General features: G+C 44.0%; 2 protein-coding genes across 15 annotated transcripts in view; one reads left to right on the forward strand and one right to left on the reverse strand.

Annotated features, from left to right (window-relative positions):
- The window catches only part of LOC139567059 (lipopolysaccharide-responsive and beige-like anchor protein), a 351,617-nt gene extending 334,277 nt beyond the window's left edge, over nucleotides 1–17,340 (forward strand). For all 8 annotated transcript variants that reach the window (XM_071388496.1, XM_071388499.1, XM_071388500.1 and 5 more), the window contains 4 exons: nucleotides 7,012–7,113; nucleotides 7,385–7,581; nucleotides 15,221–15,372; nucleotides 15,688–17,340. In XM_071388496.1, the coding sequence (XP_071244597.1) occupies nucleotides 7,012–7,113; nucleotides 7,385–7,581; nucleotides 15,221–15,372; nucleotides 15,688–15,778 (542 nt within the window). In that variant the 3' untranslated portion in view covers nucleotides 15,779–17,340. The remainder of the gene's footprint in view (nucleotides 1–7,011; nucleotides 7,114–7,384; nucleotides 7,582–15,220; nucleotides 15,373–15,687) is intronic.
- Nucleotides 17,341–18,285: 945 nt separating this feature from the next.
- The window catches only part of LOC139567050 (serine/threonine-protein kinase DCLK2-like), a 118,951-nt gene continuing 112,185 nt past the window's right edge, over nucleotides 18,286–25,051 (reverse strand). For 4 of the 7 annotated variants that reach the window (XM_071388480.1, XM_071388483.1, XM_071388481.1 and 1 more), the window contains 3 exons: nucleotides 24,815–24,895; nucleotides 24,593–24,703; nucleotides 18,286–21,183 (listed from right to left, as the gene is read on the reverse strand). In XM_071388480.1, the coding sequence (XP_071244581.1) occupies nucleotides 20,194–21,183; nucleotides 24,593–24,703; nucleotides 24,815–24,895 (1,182 nt within the window). In that variant the 3' untranslated portion in view covers nucleotides 18,286–20,193. The other 3 variants (XR_011673215.1, XM_071388484.1, XM_071388485.1) reach the window with 3 other exon arrangements.

Raw genomic sequence — 25,051 nt, forward strand, 5'->3', positions numbered from 1 at the left:
GGGGGTCGCTGGTCACATGGAAGCCCACCACCTTCCATCTGATACGGGGTTAGAACAGTCATGAGAAGTGCAAAACGTTACCGTTGGGGGCCGCCCCTTACAGCCCTTACTCTTACCATGACATATGACACGGACCGTGATGATCAAAGGGCTAAACACACAGCACAGAGCAGTGAGAGTCACTGCCTCCATGGTACTAATTTGGCTGGCTTAGAGACCCTTACATCCTGTTAAGTGCTCTGCTACAAATGGACTGCAATTTATGACAAATTGTGATTTGGTTAATAAGACACATCGGTTGTTGATCTGGAACACGGAACGTTAGATGATAGCGTGTCACTGACCTCATCTGGTGTTTTGGATGTCGCAGTCTTTCCCACCATAAGTGGAATTTACCAAGAGGTTTTTCTAAAACTAAAATAAACCAAAAGTACGGTGCAGGTCTACGGTGCAGGTCTACGGTGCAGGTCTACGGTGCAGGTCTACGGTGCAGGTCTACGGTACAGGTCTACGGTACAGGTCTACGGTACAGGTCTACGGTGTAGGTCTACGGGAAGGTGGCCATGTTGCTTAAGTTACAAAATACAGACTTTTGATTTTGGCTGCTATTTTACAGATTTTGGCTGCTATTTTACAGATTTTGGCTGCTATTTTGTGATTTAGCAGTCGAGGTATTCCTTGTTTCCGAGGTGTAAATTACCATTGGCCCGCATATTCGGTTAATTCTAAATGGTATAATATATTACCATATGAGGTTATTCCTCCACACATGGATGATTACATCACTCTGAGTACAATCAGTAGAAATGTACATTTCATTAATAAAACATGCATACTGTGGGCTGTGTTCATTTATACCAAATCGATCAAACAAGAAAAGATGCTTACATTCTACATACGTTATATGATGTGTGTGCCTTATGAATCCCCAATTCCACATCGGCTACCCGTGACTTTAAGGTTGGCAGATTTGATTGAATCGGGCAGTTGGCATAGGAGTAGGGTATCTATGTCGATATGTACATTGTTCTTCCCCTGCCTCAGGCAGTGCCAGTTTGCATGGTGTACAGTCTAGTAGTGAATCTAGCGTGTGTGTTTGTATAAAGTGTGTGTGTGTGTGTGTACAGAGCCTTCAGAAAGTATTCATACCCCTTGACTTATTCCACATTTTGTTGTGTTACAGCCTGAATTCAAAATGGATTAAATATATCTTTTTTTCTCTTACCCATCTACACTCAATACCCCATAATGACAAATAGAAAACATGATTTTAGAAATGTTACCAAAGTTATTGAAAATGAAATACAGAAATATCTCATTTACATAAGTATTCACACCCCTGAGTCAATACTTTGTAGAAGCAGTCTTTCTGGGTAAGTCTCTAAGAGCTTTCCACACCTGGATTGTACAACACTTGCCCATTATTCTTTTAAAAATTCTTCAAGCTCTTGTCAAATTGGTTGTCGATCATTGCTAGACAACCATTTTCAGGTCTTGCCGTAGATTTTCAAATAGATTTAAGTCCAAACCGTAACTCGGCCTCTCCGGAACATACAATGTCGTCTTGGTAAACAACTCCAGCGTAAATTTGGCCTTGTGTTTTAGGTTGTTGTCCTGCTGAAAGGTGAATTTGTCTCCCAGTGTCTGGTGAACAGCAGACTGAACCATGTTTTCATCTAGGGTTTTGCCTGTGCTTAGCTCCATTCCGTAATTTTTTTTATCCTGAAACTCCCCAGTCCTTAACGATTACAAGCATACCCATAACATGATGCAGCCACCACTATGCTTGAAAATATGGAGAGTTGTACTCAGTAATGTGTTGTATTAGATTTGCCCCAAACATAATACGTTGTATTCAGGACAACAAGTTCATTGCTTTGTCACATTTTTTGCAGTATTACTTTAGTGCCTTTTTGCAAACAGGATGCATGTTTTAGAATATTTGTATTCTGTACAGGCATCCTTATTTTCCCTCTGTCAATTAGGTCACCATGCTCGAATGGATATTCAATGTATTTTAAATCAAATAAAAAAGTTTTACCTACCAATAGTAGGTGCCTTTTATTTGCGAGGCATTGGAAAACCTTTCTGGTCTTTGTGGTTGAATCGGTGTTTGAAATTCACTGCTCGACTGGGGGACCTTACAGATAATTGTATGTGTGGGGAACAGAGATCGGGTAGTCATTTAAAAATCATGTTAAACACTAAGTCCATGCAACTTATTGTGACTTTTTAATCATTTCTACTACTGAACTAATTTAGGCTTGCCATAACAAAGGGCTTGAATACTTATTGACTCAAGACATTTCAGCTTTTCATTTGTAAAAATGTTGATTAACATAATTCCACTTTGACATCATGGGGTATTGTGTGTTGACCAGTGACACATTTTTTTTTGAATTTGATATTTTTTTTATTCAGTCTATAACTCAACAAAATGTGGAAAAAGTCAAGCAGTGTAAATACATTTCTGAAGGCCCTGTATCTGTGCATCTGTTATTCTTTGGCCAGCCTGCGTTGTGTACAGAGTAGTTTGTGTGAATCAAGTGTGTCTGTCTGTCTCTCTGTCTGTCTCTCTGTCTGTTTTTCTGTCTGTTTTTCTGTCTGTCTGTCTCTCTGTCGGTTTCTCTGTCGGTTTCTCTGTCTGTCTCTCTGTCTGTCTCTTTGTCTGTTTCTCTGTCTGTCTGTCTCTCTGTCTGTTTTTCTGTCTGTCTCTCTGTCTGTCTCTTTGTCTGTCTCTGTCTGTCTGTCTTTCTGTCTGTTTTTCTGTCTGTCTGTCTCTCTGTCGGTTTCTCTGTCGGTTTCTCTGTCTGTCTCTCTGTCTGTCTCTTTGTCTGTTTCTCTGTCTGTCTGTCTCTCTGTCTGTTTTTCTGTCTGTCTGTTTTTCTGTCTGTTTCTGTCTGTATCTGTCTGTCTGTCTGTCTGTCTGTCTGTCTGTCTGTCTGTCTCTCTGTCTGTTTTTCTGTCTGTCTCTCTGTCTGTTTCTGTCTGTCTCTCTGTCTGTTTCTGTCTGTCTGTCTCTGTCTGTCTGTCTGTCTGTCTCTCTGTCTGTTTCTGTCTGTCTCTCTGTCTGTTTCTGTCTGTCTGTCTGTCTCTGTCTGTCTGTCTGTCTGTCTGTCTGTCTGTCTGTCTGTCTGTCTGTTTCTCTGTCTGTCTGTTTCTCTGTCGGTCTCTCTGTCTCTGTGTCGGTCTCTGAGTGTTTGTGCATCTGTTATTCTCCAGCCTGCCAGAGTCTGCATGGTGCAGCAGTGAGTCTTAGCAGCAGTACTTTAATCAGTCCGGCCCACCACCACAATATGATGCTTCATTGCTCTAGACCGCATCAGGGTCTGCTAACCATAGGGCACGAACGAACACACACACACACACACTCACACCAGAGATTCCTTTATTCTCCCGCCAAAACACATTGCTTTCAAGTTCAGCCCCCAAACACACGCGCACACACACACACACACACACACAGACACACACGCTAGTTCTCTGTGCCAATGTGTCTGCAGTATCCAAATTGTACATTTGCACGCACACACTACACACACACACACATACACACACACATCTACACAATCAGTGCCTGCTCCGTACACTCTTCTCTGTGTGAGTGAAGGGCAGTAGAGAGCATGCACAGTGGGAGGGGATTCTGCAGACTATACTGACCTCTGGTGGCTCAACGGTAGAACACACAGGTTTATGTGTCATTTAAAACCATGACTTTTTAATAAAGATACATTTAGGAAGTAGCCTCTAGATAATCATTCAGTGAACAACAGCTGAAATTATGTATTCTTTCTCTCTAAGCATTTCTCACACACACACACACACACATTTATCTTTCCCCAGATAAGTGATACCCTTTTCAGTCTACACACACACACACACACACACACACGTTAACAGTGTTGGTTTTATGTATTATATTGTAATCAGATGTCTGCCTAATGCAAACCAAATGGTGGCGAGCAGCTCAAAAGGTTAAACGATACACCAATATATCAGTTTTATTGATCTTCCACGGGCAAAATCCGACATCACGCTTTAATCCTCGCCGTTGTAGGGCATAAATCAGCGTTTCTGACGTTTAGGATGTTTGACAGTTAACTTAATGAAATCTATACATGGAGAGATCATGACCTGTTGGTCTGGTGTGGCCACAGTGTCAGCATGGTGGAACGTAGTTGGAAAGTCGTCAGGGTGCCTGCCTGGGCCTTTAAAAGCCGTTAAAATATTTCACTGAAATGAACATAAAGGGCTTGTCCATCATACCAGGAGCCTTTTTACTTTACAGGGGAGGTCAGTGGAGGTACAGAACTTTCTGCCTTTACTGTGTTTAGGGTTACTAACCACCAAGCTGAAGGCAGTTAGTGTATCGGAGGAGTCTGCACTAATGAAAGATTTACACACGTTGTGTTTTTACTCCAGAAAGTTCAGGAGTCAGTCATTTATGTGTATTGAGTTAAACTAAACCAACGTCTAGTTCAATTGCAGAGTGAAGTTGTTAAATGTGCAGTCAAAATACTCAAATTTATACCAATGCTTGTTGATTTGCACAATGGCTATATATTGGGGAAAGGGCTAGTGAAAGAGGCACATCAATGGTGAACATAGTCAGCTATCTCCTAGGTATGTTCTCTACAACATCAATGGTGAACATAGTCAGCTATCTCCTAGGTATGTTCTCTACAACATCAATGGTGAACATAGTCAGCTATCTCCTAGGTATGTTCTCTACAACATCAATGGTGAACATAGTCAGCTATCTCCTAGGTATGTTCTCTACAACATCAATGGTTAACATTGTCAGCTATCTCCTAGGTATGTTCTCTACAACATCAATGGTGAACATAGTCAGCTATCTCCTAGGTATGTTCTCTACAACATCAATGGTGAACATAGTCAGCTATCTCCTAGGTATGTTCTCTACAACATCAATGGTGAACATAGTCAGCTATCTCCTAGGTATGTTCTCTACAACATCAATGGTTAACATTGTCAGCTATCTCCTAGGTATGTTCTCTACAACATCAATGGTGAACATAGTCAGCTATCTCCTAGGTATGTTCTCTACAACATCAATGGTGAACATAGTCAGCTATCTCCTAGGTATGTTCTCTACAACATCAATGGTGAACATAGTCAGCTATCTCCTAGGTATGTTCTCGACAACATCAATGGTTAACATTGTCAGCTATCTCCTAGGTATGTTCTCTACAACATCAATGGTGAACATAGTCAGCTATCTCCTAGGTATGTTCTCTACAACATCACTCTTAGAATGTGTCCAATCCTCAAGGCTCAGCAAAGTAACAGCATATTCTATAGGTGGCTCCCATGTAAAACAATTCGGTATTTAACAACCATGTCCATTCTAGCTTTTCCATTTCTATGACTTCCTTCTTGAAGTGCTGTCTGTCGGTCTGTCTGCTGCTGTAGTTGAACTTGACCCTGTCCTCTCCTCTGTTTGAGAAGACCCAGGGCACCGTGCGAGACGTGGCGTTGAGACGCCCTCTGTCTGATAGTGAACTCCTAATGAACTGCAGTGTGGGACTGACTGTGGTACAGTGCTTTAGCAGCTTTACTATGACCTCTGACCTCTCACCCCACATCAAAGGGAGCAGGGGTCAGCTGGGACCCCCTGTTAAACACCAATATTATCAGTGCAGCAACCTGGCTCCTGTAAAGCACCACAAAGTGGCAGGCAGACTTTACCATCCCTCAGAGAGAGAGGGAGGGAGGGAGGGGATAGAGGGAGGGAGGGAGGGGATAGAGGGAGGGGATAGAGGGAGGGAGGGAGGGAGGGGATAGAGGGAGGGAGGGGATAGAGGGAGGGAGGGAGGAGGGGATAGAGGGAGAGAGGGAGGAGGGGATAGAGGGAGGGAGGGAGGGAGGAGGGGATAGAGGGAGGAGGGGATAGAGGGAGGAAGGGAGGAGGGGATAGAGGGAGGAGGGAGGGCGGGAGGAGGGGATAGAGGGAGGGCGGGAGGAAGGGATAGAGGGCGGGAGGAAGGGATAGAGGGAGGGAGGGAGGGAGGGAGGAAGGTATAGAGGGAGGGAGGAAGGAAGGGATAGAGGGAGGAAGGGTGGGGGGGGGGGGGGGGGTAAGGTTGGACTCTTTCTTCTCTGCCTACTCTGCAGTGAATGTCCATTGGCTGTATTTACTTAACACGTTTCATCACTGACTGATGTAGTGGTCAACATTGTGGTATATCCAACAGTGGGCAGTACCAGTATTGGCAGGACAGGTGTTGATTGGTTGGAGCTAACCCAGGGCAGAACTCTTGTTTGGGCTCTTGTCTCTTACGGCTCAGCCCAACGCAAGTGAATGATGGGCTGTTCTTTTTGGCACATCTCTCTCTCTTCTCTTCGTCTCCTAAAGGACGGTGTCAGAGCCCAGTCTCTTGTCTGGAGGCATCTGGAGTTGGTTAGGCTCTTCTGGGGGAGTACAGTGTATTAAAGGAAGAGGGAGACTGTTAGTGACAAGTGTTGGAGAGAGAGAGAGTGGAGATGCTATCACTGGATGAGTCCTGTCTGTTTGCTGAGAGGGGTGGGGGTGAGTTGGGAGTGTGTGTTTTGGTTTGGGTCTCTGATGAAGAATAATTATTCTAGAATAGATGGCAGCTACTATGCTCTAGTTCCAGTGATGGTCAGAGTCCACCACATAGCCACCCACTCTTAAATAAGGACCAATTCTCACAACCACCCCACACCCAGTGGCTAAAACCACTGACCATTATGATGAGAGCTCGTCAGAATCACTCTGCATTGTTTTATAGCCGGAGCACATACTCTGACAATATGTTGCCATTCGTTTCTGAATTCTCATTTCTATGTGGTGAAATGCATGACCATAAAGTGGGTCTTCCACTTTGAATATACCAAGCATCACATTCTGAGGCATTATGACTTATAGGGAAATGATTGTGTGGATTTACCGCCCTCTAGTGGCTGTAAAATGAACATGCCCACACCTGATTTCCATTGGCTAGCGTGCGTTTGTGTGTTTTTCCCCAGCTGAGTTTGTGACGCCCAGAGCCATCCTGACGGGTCATGACTGTGAGGTGACCTGCGCCAGTGTGTGTGCCGAGCTGGGACTGGTCATCAGTGGCTGCAGAGGTGAGTGTGTGTGTGGATCAACCGAGGCCTCTTGCTATAGACTGGGTTCGAAAGTAACTTAGATCTTGGTCACACTGACAATATGAATGTCAGAACAGTGAACACTTTCATACTGAACAACCTCATACTGTCAATGTAGACAGGTCTGTAAGTCGCTTTGGATTTAAAAGAAGAAATGACCATGTTATAATGTCATTATGATGATATACCCGTGAGTGAATCAGTGGAAATCAGAGCCTGGTTAGTAACTTCTATGTTCCTCCACTCACAGAGGGCCCGTGTCTGATCCATTCCATGAATGGGGACCTGCTGCGGACCCTGGAGGGCCCGGGGGGCTGCGTGGAGCCCCGTCTCATCCAGTCCTCTACAGAGGGCCACGCCGTGGTCTACTACAACAAGGGACACTTCTGCTTCTTCTCCATCAACGGAAAGCTGCTGGGACACATGGAGGTGGAGGAGAACATCAGGGTAAAGGAACCCACTGATATAGAGGGACAAAGTCATTTCATTAAGCTTCTAACGGTTTTAATGTTTTGTTGGAAAGCCTAGTGTACACACGTTTTGACCTTCAAGTTCAAAGTAAGGTGCTTATTTCTAGAGTGGGCTGCCTCTCTCTGTTCTATTCTACTGGTCTGGGAAAGTTTCTGTGCTTCATCATGCCAGTGGTCTGCTCTCTGATTAAAGGCCAGCTCCGTGGTCTGAGGCCTGTCTGCCTCAGGGCATACACATCTACAAACCCCTCACGCACACACACATGCGCGCACACACACACTTCTAGCCTAGGAAGTACCAGGTCAAAGGCTCTTTACTTCCATTTCTCCTCCAACCTCTCCTCTCCCCCAGTCCAGACAAGTCTCTTTGATCCTGGACTCCCGTGTCGAGTCCTATCAGGTCTTAGTGCTGGTTCAACATGGCAGGAGGGCGGACATTCTCCCAGTCCTAACCCCATTAACAACCCTCAGGCACCACACGACACATTCCCGCATTTCACATTTCCTGCCTCACGGCTACGGTGTCACAAAATGGCCGCCGCTCTTTGGCCAGTTTCCCTTTCCCCCTGTTTCCGATGGGCCTGGGAAATGTAACCCAGTCTCTCATAGGCACACCTGCTTCCCATTTGAGCCAGCTGTACTCTGCCCCTGTCACCCAGTCACAGTCATAGTCACAGCCATAGCACCAGGACCTAGACTGATTACTGAGCTATGTACATACATATACCCCCCCCCCCCATCTACCCCCCCCCCCCCCCCCCATTTGTTTCCAATAAGCAGACTGGATCAGAATTCATTGGCAGAGCAAGTCTGGTACTGAGTTGGTGTTGACATGCTGCTGAATAGGATATGTTATTACATGGATAACCTTAGAAGTTTAGAATGAGTTTCTACTGTAGTGTTTCAGATTCTACTGAAGATCAGGTTGGTGAGATCCAGATCAAATGATCCTCCAAATAGCTGTTATGAAGATTAGTTTTCCGATTTTATCCACCGCTATTTTGTTAACTACAACAGTTTTGCCAATAGTGTAACCAGCCTCCTTTTCTCATGTATATAAACTGTTAGTCTTTATTTATCAGATCCACAACGACTCTCTGATAGACAGTTAGTTGCTGTGTTATCCAACACAGTTTTAGGTTTTGCCAGGTCCCCGTAGTGTACTCCCCAGCCCGTTCTTTTCATGTACATAAACCGTTAGCCATTCCTGGGCCGTTTTGCGTCTCTCCTCTGCTGTGCGTTGTAAATTCCTGCCACGTCAGACAGAATCAGGGCAGTCTTAACATCTCAGAGTAGCTCTGTGAGAGCAGCGGCCCCCCTCGTCTCAGTATAATGCACTGCACTAGACACCAGTATCAATCTTCAGCTAGCGCTGCGTCCCACCACACAGCAGGACTCCGGGATAAAGAAATGTTTGTCCTGGCCCAAGGTGTCCCCTTACACAGTGTCTGGGACAAGACTACTGTGTGTGTACATATTTGTGTGTGTTGTTGCACAATTGCTTATGTGTGCATGCATCATGAATGTCACTGTGTGTGTGTGTGACTGGGTATGTTAATAAGTGGAGCTTATTTTTGTATTGGTATTTATTATGGATCCCCATTAGGTCCTGCCAAACAAATGAAAAATAAAATAAAACAGTTAATGTAATATTATTACACCACTACATATCTAATATATGTGTGTAGAGTGAGGGTTCTGGCGTGTGTGTGTGTGTGTGTGTGTGTGTGCGTGTGTCTGTGTGTGTGTGTGTGTGTGTGTGTGTGTGTGTGTGTGTGTGTGTGTGTGTGTGTGTGTGTGTGTGTGTGTGTGTGTGTGTCTGTGTGTCTGTGTCTGTGTCTGTGTGTCTGTGTCTGTGTCTCTGTGTGTGTGTCTCTGTGTGTGTGTGTGTGTGTGTGTGTCTCCTCATAGTCCGTGCTGGTCCATAAGGTGTAGTTTTATGTTTATGTTACAGCTTGCATGAGTTACTTGATGTGGAATAGAGTTCCATGTAGTCATGGCTCTGTGTAGTACTGTGTGTTTTCCTGAGTTCGTTCTGGACTCGGGGACTGTGAAGAGACACCTGGTGGCATGTCTTGTCAGGTATGCATGGGTGTCTGAGCTCTGTGCTATTAGTTTGAACACACAGCTCGGTGCTTTCAACATGTTAATACCTCTCACAAAGGAAAGTAGTGATGCAGTCAATCGTTCGTCTACTTTGAGCCGGGAGAGATCGACATGTATGTCATTGATGTTAGCTCTCTGTGTACATTTAAGGGCCAGACATGCTGCTCTGTTCTGGGCCAACTGTAATGTGCCTATGTCCCCCTTTGTGCCACTTGCCTGTATGACTGGGCAGTAGTCCAGGTGTGACAAAACTAGTGCCTGTAGAACTCTTGTTGATAGGGATGCCAGGAAGCAGAGCAGTGCTTTATTACGGACATATCTCTCCCCATCTTAGCTACCGGTGCATCAATATCTCTGGACCATGTCGGTTTACAATCCAGGGTTACACCAAGCAGTTTAGTCTCCTCAATTTGCTCAATTTCCACATGATTCATTACAAGATTTAGTTCAGGGTTTAGTGAATGATTTGTCCCAAATACAATGTTTTTTAAAAGTATTTAGGACTAGCTTATTACTTGCCACCCATTTTAAACTGACTGCAGCTCTTTGTTAAATGTTGCAGTGATTTCACTTGCTGTAGTAGCTGATGTGTAGAATGTTGAGTCATCAGCATACATAGACACACAAGCTTTACTCAGAGCCAGTACCAGGTAATTAGTAAAGATTCTAAAAAGCAAGGGGCCTAGACAGCTGCCCTGGGGAATGCCCAACTCCACCTGGATTATGTTGGAGAGGCTTCCATTAAAAAAACACTCTCTGTGTTAGACATATAACTCTCGATCCATGATGTAGATGTAAAGCCACAACACAGCAGCAGATTATGATGAATAATGTCAAAAACGGATGTCATTTTCCCCATTTAGAATATGGCAAGGAGAGTTGTAACTCTCAGCAACAACCTCTCTCTTAGCTGGTTCTCTGATAGCAGATTCATCCAGCGTAGTTGAGTTGAGGCTATGCTGAATGGATTACAGTCTTAGCCCCACTAATATAACTCAGATAGTGTAAGTAACCATTCTAGCAGATTGTGTTCACTGTCTTCTCCGTGTGCATGTAACTGCTAGAATGAACAGCACCATAAATTCAGCTTTTACCTTGAGTAGACGACACAGAATCCCACCTAACTCTTCACATTCCCCTTTGACCTTCACATTCCCCTTCGCTCTCCCCAAAAAGCAGGAAATATGGGCGTTAAAAGGAGCATGTGGTTCTATAATAGTTCTCCCTGGCATCATTGCCAGGCTCTGAAGTCATCCTTCAGACACCTGAGTCACGTCGGCAATCTTGGCTCCTGTGGAGACGGCGGCCATCTTGTTTGGCCTCCCAGTCGCAGAGTGGCTGATTTTATTCTGTCTGGGAACAGCCTCCTACCTGGGTCTGGCTGAGTCGTCTGCCAGGTCTCCAACCCCCCAGCAGCACACAGTGGGTTATGTACTAGGCCGATTCATAGAAGGCTACATCAACACCATATAGGAAGTACATCATCAGTGCCAGAGGCTGGATGGAGTAACACTGACTTCACGGAAGAACAATTAAAAGAGAGTAACTGTCAAGTTAGTTCATGCTTATGAGTTGAGGTCATGAATCAGAACAGTTTGTTCAGTTTGGGACTACTGCCACTAGTTCGGTGAATGTAATGGGCCATTCCTGAAATACCGAGAGCCATTTTGGCAAACAATATCTTAACTACATTTTCCTTTGTTGAGTTAATCCTAAATGATGTTGATCTAAATGTCTGTTCTCTTAATCAATAGTGTCAGATTAACTGACAAAAAATGCTATGGGGCTTTATATGGCAAGATAAATGATAAATGACACATATCAGACACACAGCAAACAAATATTAACAGAATGACATCCCCCACCCTTCCCTCCCCCGATCCCCCACCCTCCCCTCCCCCGAGACTGTCTGTCTGTACTGTATATTTGCAACCAGTGATCAAGTCCATTGGGAGCAGTCAGACTAGCTAGAGCAGGGGTGTCAAACATACGGCCCGCGGGCCGGAACCGGCCCCCAAGGAGGTTCGATCAGGCCCGCAGGATAATTTGAAAGTGGAAAAAATGCATAAAAGACATGGAATTAATATTTTTAATTCGCTGCAATTCATGGATTATCCGCTAAGGGGCGCACTCTTTCCATCAGAGTAGAAGACAAGCCGCATCACTGAGACAGACTGAAAACAGCAGACGGTATCAATGCGCCATCTGCTGCTTGTTACGACGTTGTTAATACCTTGGTCTCTACCTCTCCGCTACACCCTCATTAGCCAAAATGTCGTTATCCAAACGGAGAAAAGTAGATAAGGAGTGTAGAATTTTCAAAGAAAAATGGACCACGTCCTATTTATTTACAGAGATGCACGGAAAACCTTCGTGCTTGGTGTGTTTGCAACAAGTTTCGGTATTTCGGTACCTTTAAAATGCTGCCTTAGATACTGTTTGCATTGAAAGAATACAGCTCTGTGAAGATGAATCCTTACTGTGGTGATTTAAAAAATGTGCACTTTAATGTTAGTCAGCAGCTTCAAAACAAAAGTTGTGTGATGGAATTCTACTGTTCATACAACTCCATAAATTTTCAGTATGTATTGTATGTGTATGTATGTTTCATGTATGAAGTTTACAGATTTACAGGACAGGCGAACACTTTCTTCATTACACATTTAAAATCACTCTCCTTAGTTTGTAAGGTGTACGCAGGGATTACATTTAGATTTTATATGCGTATGTGTAAGTGGTTTAAAAATTCCTTTCTTTAAAAGTCTCATTTAATCTTAAAGTGCATTACTATATTTTTCAGTACCAATTAAAGTTTTGTGCCTTTGTACAATCAGTGGGATCAGTTGCAATGCATATTTGTGAATGATAAAAGTAAATTGCACATTTGTCTAAGGAAATATGAGGTGTTTCATGAAATGTTTTGTAAAAGGATAGTTCATTAAATTTCAATATTTTCCTAATGTTCTTGTGCTTCTTTACACCAAAACAAAGGAAAGACATGATATTTTGGTTATTTATAGCAGAGTATGGTATAATTTTAATGGTCCGGCCCACTTGACATCTCCCTAGGCCGTATGTGGCCCACGATGCGAAATGAGTTTGACACCCCTGAGCTAGAGTGATCTTTGGCTTATTGGGGAAACGTTTCCCCCATTTTGAATGTGCAACTACTGTCTTTGTTAAACATTTTGATTGTTAAATGATCTATTATATTAGTTTTAGCGGTGGTATAAGCATCTAACACAACTTTTGATTGTTAAATGATCCATTATATTAGTTTTAGCGGTGGTATAAGCATCTAACACAACTTTTGATTATTAAATGATCTATTATATTAGTTTTAGCGGTGGTATAAGCACCTAACACAACTTTTGATTGACTGATTACCCGGAATGTGACAAGTTGGGTTAAGTTTAAAATAAGTTTAGTTCATTTTAAAAATTTTGCATATAAAATATACAGTCAGGTCCAACATTATTGGCACCCTTTTAAGAAAGATTTGCAAACAAAACTATAAAATAAATGCAAGTACTGAGCTATATTGTATGCTCAACTAATGGGGAAATTATAGTATTTTATACTAATGCAAGTACTGAGCATGTGGCTCTGTAATGGTTCTCTCTGGCATCTTGGCTCTGAAGTCATCCTTCAGATACCCGAGTCTTGTCCGCCATCTTGGCTCCTGTGACCATTTTGTTTGGCCTCCCAATCACAGTGGCAGATTTATTCTGTCTGGGAACAGCCTCCTACCTGGGTCTGGCTGAGTCGTCTGCCAGGTCTCCAACCCCCCAGCAGCACACAGTGGGTTATGTACTAGGCCGATTCATAGAAGGCTACATCAACACCATATAGTAAGTACATCATCAGTGCCAGAGGCTGGATGGAGTAACACTGACTTCACGGAGGAACAATTAAAAGAGAGTAACTGTCAAGTTACTAGAACGCTACTTCAATTTCCCCCCATTTAGAATGAGCAACTACTGTCTTTGTTCATGCTTATGAGTTGAGGTCATGTATCAGAAAAAGGTTTGTGTGTTTGTGTGTGTGTGTGTGTGTGTGTGTGTGTGTGAGAGTCAGTGCATTAGTTCAGACTGCCAGGTATTCTGATGCTGCAGTTTACTGTCAGCAGTGGTCCGTTCACTGGACATCTTCCATGTGGCTCATAAGAAGAGGCCAAAGACTGTCTGTCTGTACTGTATATCTGTCTGTTTGTACTGTATATCTGCAACCAGTGTTCAAGTCCATTGGGAGCAGTCAGGCTAGCCAGAGTGATTTTTCTTATAGCGTAGACATTTCCTCGTTTTGAATGTGCAACGACTGTCTTTCTTAAATGTTTTGATTGTTTAATGATCCATTATATTAGTTTTAGCGGTGGTATAAGCATCTAACGCAGCTTTTGATTGACTTGAGTTGGTATCACAAAATAAGCTAAACTGATTGCCAGGAATGTGACAATTTGCGTTAAGTTCAAAACTAAGTTTTGTTCATGTCAAATATTTATCATTTGAAATCAACTCTGGCGGCTGCACCACATATGTCTGGGATGATGAATGTTTTTGTTTAATCTTCCATCCGGTAATTGCACTTCTCTTCTAAGCCAGCTGTGACTGAAATAGCTGCATCCCATCTAACATACAGTATGTTCATGTGAAACCGCTAATTAGGCTAACTTACACTAGTTATTACTTACATTTCCTTGTCATTTCATCAGCGTTCGTTACCTCGTGATTGATGCCTCCGACTGGCTTCAATTTCCAACTATATACTGTATGCATAAATATACCCCAACACAGAAGTTTAGTGTAGGGCCGTAGAGTATCCCCGTTTCCCTTGGGAACCCATTAAAGTGTAACACAGCCCATAAGTGCACAGGAAAACCAGATGAGGAGAATAAATCTCTCTCCACAGTGTCTGTGGGGAGCTGTGGCTTGTAGCAGTTCAGGTGGATGGACTGCTGTTCTGTGCTCTTCTGTTCTGTGCTGCTCGCCACATGAATGTTGTGAAATATCTGATTGATACTGTGCCTCTCTCGCTTGGTGCAGGAAGTGCTCACAGAGACTTTGATTGAAATAGGACACCGTGAGGTAGGTGGTGAAGTCACTGGTGTCCTAGGCTAGGTCACTAAATCGGAACACACCACAAAGCCTATACTGATAAAGCTTTGGTTGGTTGTTATTAAAGAGCTGTTGTAGACGCTCTATTGGACAAATAGCAGACGTCAATATGGCGACAGGATTCCTCACTGGCCAATAAGCCCATCTTCATTATGCTTTATGATAGTGGTCAGGTCTGGTGTGGTGTGAGGGAGTTACACATCCCATCCAAATCTCCATGTATTAGCGCCCCCCAGTGGTAGGTGCAATAGGTTGCAGGTCATGACGTTGTCCACAGGAGGGCGCTGACAGCCTCATTGGCAATGCAATAGAACAGTAATACAGGAATGTTCCGTATTGTCTTGTACATAACGTCTCCTGTCAGTCAAAGTGGTGCTGTTTCTCCTCTCCCGTCAGGCCATGCTGCTGAGTCGGGACGGACAGTACCTGCTGACGGGGGGAGACGGGGGAGTTCTGTCTGTCTGGCAGGTTCACAACCTCAAACAGATGTTCACCTACCCTGGCTGTGACGCAGGCATCCGCTCCATGGCCATGTCCAACGACCAAAGGTAACATACACACCTGGACTCTGACGCTGTAATCTTTACTCATATAGGTGTTGTGTGGTATGAAGTTTTAGCACATAGGAAGAAATAATGGACTAATGATATCTTCAGATGTGTGGGTTTGTAGTAACTAACATCAGATGGGAAATAAAAAACCTTCCCAATCTAGAATGCACAGAATACAAGATGAAGACCTTGGTGTTATTCACAGTATAAAGACAGTAGACGTACTGTACGGCCTTAGTAAAAGTACATCATGTTCTGTCTACATGTATGAGCCTTAACTCAACACTCCCTCTCGGCTCTGTCCTCTCCTAGGTGCATCATAACCGGCATGGCGTCTGGTAGTATAGTCCTGTTCTACAACGACTTCAACAGGTGGCACCACGAGTACCAGACCAGATACTGAGGCAGGACCACACAACAACAACAATCCCTGAGAATCTGGTTAACGTGGGACCTACCTACTGCAATCCTGTCGTTCCATGTCCTAAGGCACTACTCAATACATATTGATATCCTGAATGTATCTTAAGAGAAGAAAAACTGTCTGATTCTGTCGAAAGAAGCAAACTATTTTTTTAAAAAGGGCATTGCTATATTTTGTAGGGCATATCGAAAATTTCTTATAATATCTTAGGGTGGGGTTATATACCTATGGTTACAAATCTATTTTTAGCTTGTTAAGAGTCTATTTTCATCTCGAGCAGAGGAAAATAAGGGTTCAAAGTGGAAGTAGGTAGAAAAGTATATTTGCATCTATTGTCTTAAGAATCCATATATTTGTGTACGTTAGGGGTGAGTGAAACTTGGAGATATAATCATTATTTTGGTCATTAATATCCTTTTTCTCATGCTCTTTTTGCTACTGTGTGGAAACACAGGGAAATAAAATATGTGAAGTTTGTGTGGTGATCGAGCAGGAAGTTCAGTAAGTCCTTTATGTGATCATGACTTGAGAGGGAATATATTCTATTTAAATGTTTGTACCACACCTCTGTGTAAACGGACAGATCTTGCCTTCCTGTGCATGAGTTATTCCTCTGCTGTCCTGATGGTGGCGTACACTGCACAAAGACTTGTCACCAGTTGTCATGTGTATCAGACAGTCATCGTAGTAACAAGATGGCTGCCGGTGTGATTAGTTTGTTTGTATCCGAGTGTTGTCATGACGATCATTAGCTTTATTATGTATGTACTGTAACCATACTGATGAATAATATGTCTGTCAGTAGAAACAAATGTCATGGGCTACGTCCTAATTTTGTAAAATGGCGTCCTTTCATCTAATTTCCTTCATATTGCTTACTTATCACCTATCAGAACTTTACATTACATTACATTTACATTTAAGTCATTTAGCAGACGCTCTTATCCAGAGAAGGATACGAGACGAGGAAAGGAAGCCATTCCAAATGGCCGACGTAGCCATGATGTGCTTCTTTGTATAACTTCTTGTAAGCTTTACCTCCTCTGAGGCATTTGCAGTACTTAAGCATATACTGTATCATATTAGCGATCGACAGTGCCCAAACCATGCTAGGATCATCAAAGTCCGTCATCTTGGCAAAGAGAGGTGCAGCGAAATGAGGGACTTGTCAGTCTGTCTGTGTGTCATGCTGGATATTCACTGGTTAAACTAGACCACAGACAACCCTGGTCCTGGTCAGCCAAAGGGTGTGCACTTTTTGGTTCAAGCCCAGCTTTTAAATACCCGATTCTACCTAATTATGGGCCGTCAGGTGAAAACTGAATTGAATCAGGTGTTTTGGTGCAGGGTTGGAACACCCGATGTGGTTCCTCCAATACAACGGTTGCTCATCAGGAGGAACATTCCGTGTTAGTGTGGTTACGATTACAATGAAATGGCTACTACTGTATTTTCTATGTATCGCTCAATATTTTGGCAATCAATTTGGAATGAGTGTTTTTGATGAGTTCTGACAAATAAAATTGAATTTTTTAACTTGAGACGTCTTGTCTTCAATTGAACTCCCGTTTTCTGAAGTTAGACTGGAATGTAGCCAGGGGTGGGGTTGCACTAACCACATCGTTCACAGAAGCTGCACAACTTCTTCACCTGGCTGCAGTCAAGGCCTAGGTAGGTAGGTTTAACCCATAGAGAATGATAGAGGCCATATTAGCATGGGTAGTATCATTGAGGGCTTCCACCATTTAAATGTAGTTGACTGGGTGGGACTTCCATCGTCATTGGCTGATCCCTCCTGGTGGATCAGCCATGTCATCGGGCAGGATCAGTCAATTGCGAAAAAGAACATTGACTACTTCAAAATGAAGATAGCATGTGCAGCCCCAGACCCTATAATGGCACAGATACAAAGATGAGTGCTATGTCTCAGGTTTATTCAAATTGCAAAACTAGAAGGGTATAAAGACCATTTAGATGGAATATCAATCTGTTAGATTTGTGTAAATATATTGTGCAACCTTCCCTTTAAGAAATGATGGTTGAGTCTTCACCAGGACCTGCTTGCTGCTCTCAATGTGGCAAACCCCCCAACACAGTGCAGGTGTTGCCATCATAGACCACACAGAGCAGGGGGTTATGGAAGTCTATGGGTCCCTAGCTTGGTTCCCCATAGGCTCAATGTTAGAGCTAGATCTGGTAACTGTTTCTATCCTGGTGATTGGCTCAGTAGATCTGATTCATCCGGATAGGTCTGGAGCAAAACACGTCATCAAGTAGCTGTTTTCATTGGCAAATGGTTGGAATTAGGCCATGTTGTTGCTTCAGATATTGTCCACAGGAGGGCACTGATGATCACATGGGTCTCAGTCACTTTACCTCATTGTGAGTGGCTTATAATATCTAATTTCTACACACCTTTATCAACATAGGCATTTTCACACACTCAAAAACATAGTGCCAAAGAAATAAAAACATTAAAAAAAACACAGATTTTAATACTTTTTATTGCGTTTGAAGTTCTCCAATGTGCTCCTAATACAAAATGATAAAGGAGTCACATAGTGGCTAAATGTCTGTACAAACTAAAACTGCTGGCCAAAGCTGACAGGAGTGTTTTTCCTGTTTGAAATGTAATTTTCATACACGTATCCAGACTAAAACTGCAATAAAAAAAGCATTATGATGATGCCAGTGTAGTTTGACTAAACATTACACAACAGCTACTATACGTACAATAGTACCAGCTTGACGTGTGTGTGTGTGACCTGTTTTGTGGGGAGGCAGAGGGAGGAACACGGCATGCAACTAAAGCCCCTTGAGTAGTAGTGCTGTGCATCGGAGCCATTATCAATATCCGAAGGGTTAAACACTAACCAACTTCAGTAGCCTAGGTAAGGAGATACGGGTTGCATCCCAAATGGTACCCTATACCCCTACATAGTGCACTACTTTTGACCCTATGGGCCCTGCTCAAAAGTAGTGCACTATATAGGGAATAGGGTGCGATTTGGGACTTAGCCATGGACTTTAAAACAAGTGCATTACCATTACATACAAAGACAACAGCAAAGTGGAACAGCCTCACGTTATTATCCGGTAAATCTGGACTGATAAATGAGTATATGAGGGGATAGCGCTCCCAGTGTTTCCTGTCAGCTGGTTTCAGAAAAGGAATCTCTAACTACTGGGTCAGGTGCATTAGGGCACACAATGAAAAACGTTTTGCAACGGAGGGTTGAAAATGAGCGTTTCTTACAGGACATGTCCAGGAAGTCCCTTCCTGTTTGTCTGTTTTCTTCCGTTTTGTGCCTAATGAACATTTACATTTTTGTCATCTAGCAGATGCTCTTATCCAGAGCGACTTACAGGAGCAAGTGACTTGCTCAAGAACACATCGGCAGATTTGTCACCTAGTTGGCTCGGGGATTCGAACCAGTGACCTTTCGGTTACTGGCCAACCGCTTTTAAAACGCTAGGCTACCTGCCGCCCTGAACACACCCCTGATCTGGCAGCTATTTTCACAGGCACACCTCTACTCATTGACACGTTCATCTTCTACTCTGTTACGTCTCTCTTTTGGTGTTCAGCAGTTAAACACTACAGGCTCCATAGCGGACCAATGATAAACAGGCTTTACAGGCAAGAGAAGAAAACAAACTCAAACCTTCAACTTTCATTCGGATGCCTTGTGTCTGTCATACAATACATCTACAGTAGTAGTTAATCTTAAAACAGACGGCAAGCACGCCAAATAATACACTTCTACCCATAATCAATGTGTGTGCGTGTCTACTAACCAACCACAGACAATAAATAAAACATGATCAGAAGTCATTCCAGAAAACCCCATCTGAAACCACACAAACACCAACTAGCCAGGCCTCGCTCTGTTTTCTCCATATATATATACACACACACACACACACACACACACACACACACACACACACACACACACACACACACACACACACACACACACACACACACACACACACACACACACACACACACACACACACACACACACACACACACACACACACACACACACACACACACATACCATATATACAAATCAACCAAAATGTACAAAACACCTCAACTTCCCTCTTGGAGCGTGGATATGATGGGTTCTCTACAGAGATTGTACAGTAGGTTGTAGGAGCCATTTTACTTGTTTTTTTTTGCCATTTGCTGCTTGGGAGCCTAGGAAAGATACAGCAGTGGATATCAGCTGTTATACTGTTACTGGGGGTGGAGGTTCTATCTGTATCTAGCCCCCTACATGCGAATCATAGGTCTGGGGATACGGCGTGTGGAGGTAAGGGGGCTGGAAAGGTACAAATTAGACCATGGTCCAGCAGCCAGTCTTCTCATCCATCATTATTTCTCACAGCTCTCTGGCAGTAGCAGCAGCTTCAACGTCCACCAGGGGTGGGGGCACGGTTGGGGAGGAGCAGGTAACGGGTGACAGAGGGGTGGGAGAGGAGGGAGAGGAGCAGGTCAGGGGTGAGGGAGGGCTGGGAAAGGCAGAGGGAGACAGAGGGTCGGAGGGAGAGGGGCAGGTAAAAAGAGAGGGAGGAGAGGAGGGAGAGAGAGGGGCAGGAGGAGAGGGGGAGGCTTTGCGTTTGGAAGGTGATGAGTTGGAGGGGCAAGTAACAGGCATATACGAGGCAGGAGGGAAGGCACAGGCATGGAGCTTGGTTGGAGAGGAAAGAGAAGGGGACATTTGAAGTTTGGTAGGTGAAGAGGGAGAGATGACAGGTTTGGTAGGTGAGGAAGGAGAGGGAGAGATGACAGGTTTGGTAGGTGAGGAAGGAGAGGGAGAGATGACAGGTTTGGTAGGTGAGGAAGGAGAGGGAGAGATGACAGGTTTGGTAGGTGAGGAAGGAGAGGGAGAGATAACAGGTTTGGTAGGTGAGGAAGGAGAGGGAGAGATAACAGGTTTAGTAGGAGAGGAAGGAGAGGGAGAGATAACAGGTTTAGTAGGAGAGGAAGGAGAGGGAGAGTTGTTGGGCCTGGTAGGGGAGGTAGGATAGATAGATATGTTAGGCTTGGTAGGAGAGGAAGGAGAGACAGGGACAGAGGGAGAGGTAACAGGTCTGGTAGGTGTTGAAGGAGAGATGGGAGGGGATACAGGGACAGGCACATCAGTCTGAGGACTCTTGGGTTCCTCCTCTGGCAGGGCAGGCTTGGTGGGTGATGCCAGCTTGGTGGGTACTGGCAGCTTGGAGTTGGGTGAGACTGGTGAGGCTTGCTTGACTGGCATGGCTGCAGAAGGGACTACTTTCTTCCCAGGCGGTGGCGGGGGCGGAGGTGGTGCTGTGGGCCTCTGGCTGCGACGAGTCAGCTGGATCCTCTTCTTATCTAGAGCTGTGTTCTGGTAGAGGTCAGGGGTGAGGGGTCAGGGGTGAGGGAAAGAAAGTCAGACCGACACTCACCTGCTGTACAATACAACAGAACCAAACAGGTAGGGAGAGACAGAGATAAAAAACAGTGGGTCAATATATAAATGGGAAGAGAAAACTGCCCCAAGATAACGTTCAACCTCACTGATCTGACAGTAAGGTCCATGGGGTAACGTTTCTATATATTAAAAACAGTAGATACAAATATATATATATGGGCAGACATCCATAGATGGGGTGATTTTACAGTGACAGACCCTTCACAGTAGACTGACCCAACAAGACAGCAAATCATATCATCAATGCTCAACATGCAGTGTAAGGGAAAATGAGAAATTGTGCTGGAGAGATTTAGCCTCATCACAACCCAAACCAACTAGACACTGAAGATCACATCTGGAATTACAGATCATTTGGATTGCTATAATAATAATAATAACAATAACAACTACGTAACAATCAGAAGGCAGCAAGATTTCCCATGTTCCCTTAGCTGAGTGAGTCTTAGTGGCGTCAGTGAAGAAGCAGTAAAGAAGCGTAGCCTTCAGTGTTAGTACATACCATTGCCTTGGAGCTAATTCAGAGGGTGGCAATGTGGGCGTGTTGGGGAGGGGTGGAGGGGGCGGGGAGGAAGCAGAGGGGACAGAGACTAGTCTTACTCACAGCTCAACAACATTAGAGGAGACACAGAAAGCAGGGCTGTTTGATTCCTGCTCTGGTGTCAGGCAGCACTGCTGGTTTTCCTCTGTCCCTGGTAGCTAAGTGATCAGTTCATGCCATTGGTTAGCCAGAGTCCACTACTCACCTGGTTTCCAAGGTCTAAATAAAAAGAAGCAGTGGTGTCCCACTGGGCACAGACATCAATTCAACGTCTATTACACGTCGGTTCAATAGAATTTCATTGATATGACGTGGAAACAACATTGATTCAACCAGTTGTGTGGCTCTCCAGGCCTGGAATTTATTAGCCCAAAGTCTGCTATGACAACCATCTCTCAGGATGCTACTAAGCTCAATGACATGATTTTAGAAATCTTAACTTCTAGGGAGTACTGTTCAATGTTAAATCCAAGGCAATATAAGCAATTTTCATCTGTCTCTCTCATCCAGTGCAGTAGTGCAGTTTAAATGTTTGACCACAAGGTGGTGGTAGAGCTCAACTGAACAATTATCAGGAGATGAACTGTAATGTATCCAAAGGGCCAGGACAGCAGGTTGAAATGTTTTGTCATGAATCTTGTTCTGGGGGCAGCTCTGCCGAGTGGTCACTAGCTGGCACAACCACAAAGTAATATAATCTCATTTTAAACCTAACCTTAACCACACTGCTAACCTTAATTCCTAACCCTATCCTTAAATTAAGACCAAAAAGCTCATTTTTGTTTTGCAGCTGGCCCATCTAGCAGAAATTGCCCAGTTCTGCCTCCAGGGCAAGATTCATGACAATAAATGTCAACCTGCCATAGACATGGCCAATGCATGTAGGAGTAGCTTTACATAGATATCAAATATATTGTAAAATTGCCATAGACATTTAATGTTCCCAGGTTATTGTAGGGGCATTAACTATAAGAGCACTACTTTGGATGAGTGACAGAGACGGGGGCAAATAAAAAATTAGTTCAGCAGAAGCAATGAGGGCTTCTCTTAGGCCTAGTTAGTTAGCATGCCAAATAACCACCCACCCAGCCAGCCAAAAACAACACAGAATACAATAACATGTACAAATCTAACTCAGACAACATCTCTCAACACAGCAGTGACATCATTGTCAACAAAGTCAGTCCACACAGAGACGAGCTGATTGATGAAGATGGTTATGAGTGGAGGATGAGAGAGGAGGATGAAAGAGAGAGAGAGAAAATAAAAGAGGCCCCATTGGAGGAGAGAGGAGCTTAGGCAAATTACACGAGGGGGCAGAGCAGCCATGCAAACTGATTCAAGGCCACTGCAGAGAGTTACTGAGTTATTCTGCCCAGATCAATCTGTTATAGAGGCATTATTGGAGCTGGCAGAGGGGGAGAGAGTGGAGGACGGGGAGATCGGTACCCTGCACTCAGCTCCAAAGCTTCCCCTGTGGTCCTGGGATGAGGTGGGAGGAGGGAGTGGGATGAGCAGGAGGGGCGGGGGATCTCCTTTACACCTCAAACTGTCGAAGGAGATTTACAACAAAATGAGGTTTAACCCCGAGTCAGGGGTAGTCTCAAATGAACCCTTACGCACCCCTTAGCCCATGTTAATCCCCTTCTACTGCTGCAGTGGGTATACTGGACCCAGGTGGAAGCAGACAGCATGTGTGCATCGTAATAGTCTGGAGTGGCTTCCTCTCATTGTCTTCATCTTCAAGGACCAGGGAAGGAGATGAGGGGGATCTAATTGAGATGCATCCATTGACAGACCTATGCTATATTGGTCATGTATTCGCAGGCCAGCTCCAGCTCAACAGACCCCCAAAGTGGACCAGAGAGGGGAGGTGATGTGACCAGAAGTGTGCGGCTGATCGAGAGGAAGTTCACCACCCACAGCAGGAAGTTACATAACTGTGCCAGAAGGTGCATAGGGTTGTGGGAAAAAGCTTAAAAACAGATAAAGAGGATGGTAGGATATGGCTAAGGATGTACCTCTTCAGACCAATGTACTCTGGAGTCACTGAGAACACTGCGTCAACACTAAAACACGACATTTGTACTGCAAGGATGGAAACGTGTTTTAGCGATAAGATGATGAATCAGGATTTATCCATGTGTAATCCCAGGGGAAAGCATTTTGAATAAATGCTGCTCTCTTAAAACCCTCAGTGATATGATTACATGAACAGAAGTTGTCCATTTCTTAGCTTTCCTGTCAGATAATCTCTCATGTTCTTTTAGATCAAACTCTTATGTAACCAACTGATTAATAGTACTATATGTGAAAATGGTTATTGTTTGTTTGAAAGTGAGTAGGTGTAGTGCTGAATTGACTAACATTTGTTACAGCTCATGTTGGTTTTCAATCAATCTTAAAATATAAGCGGATGCCAATAAAATAAAATCAGGAAGCTTCTTTTAGCTTTGATTTTGGTTCCTTCAGAAAACGACTGGTGGCAAGTAAATCAGGTCATGGTTTAACATTTCTGCAAATATCAAGAATCTACAGACGAGGACTCTGGGGTGTCTATGTACGACAGATGGTGGAATACAGAGAGTTCAGATGAGGGAAAGTATATGGAGATACACAATGTGTGTATTGGAAACGTGACCAGAAAATAGTCTCCATAGAGAGTAGAGGGTCATGACTGAGTGCTGTTGTGTATACGGAGTAAAACAATGTGTGTATGGATAATGGGACCAGAAAACAAATAATGGGTTGTGATAGTGAATGTTGTTGTCCTGTTCTCACCATGATGACTGACACTCCTGCTGTGGTTGTGCTGGGCTTTGGTGCTGTGTTGAAGTGTGTCCTCAGTTTACCTGACACCTCCATCTTCATGTTGTTCTCCATGTTGTCATCCTGCAGAGACACACACACATTCTCCTTTATGGTCCTGAACACACACACACACACACACACACACACACACACACACACACACACACACACACACACACACACACAAGTTACCGTGACCCAGGGATGAGAGAGGATGTCCTGTGCCGTGTAGCGAGCCTCCACGTTCACCTGCAGCATCCGCCCAATCAGCTCCTAGAAAACACATCAGGTCATGGTGACATCATCAGCGGTGACTTCTTCAGGGTCCAGTCTCTCTCAAGTCATGTCATCGCAACTTTACTTTGACATGTCATGTCACACAGTGAGAACAATGTAGAAGTGTCACAGAAGGACATTACAAACAGGGCT

The sequence above is a fragment of the Salvelinus alpinus genome, unplaced genomic scaffold, assembly GCF_045679555.1.
Source record: "Salvelinus alpinus unplaced genomic scaffold, SLU_Salpinus.1 scaffold_41, whole genome shotgun sequence".
NCBI lineage: Eukaryota > Metazoa > Chordata > Actinopteri > Salmoniformes > Salmonidae > Salvelinus > Salvelinus alpinus.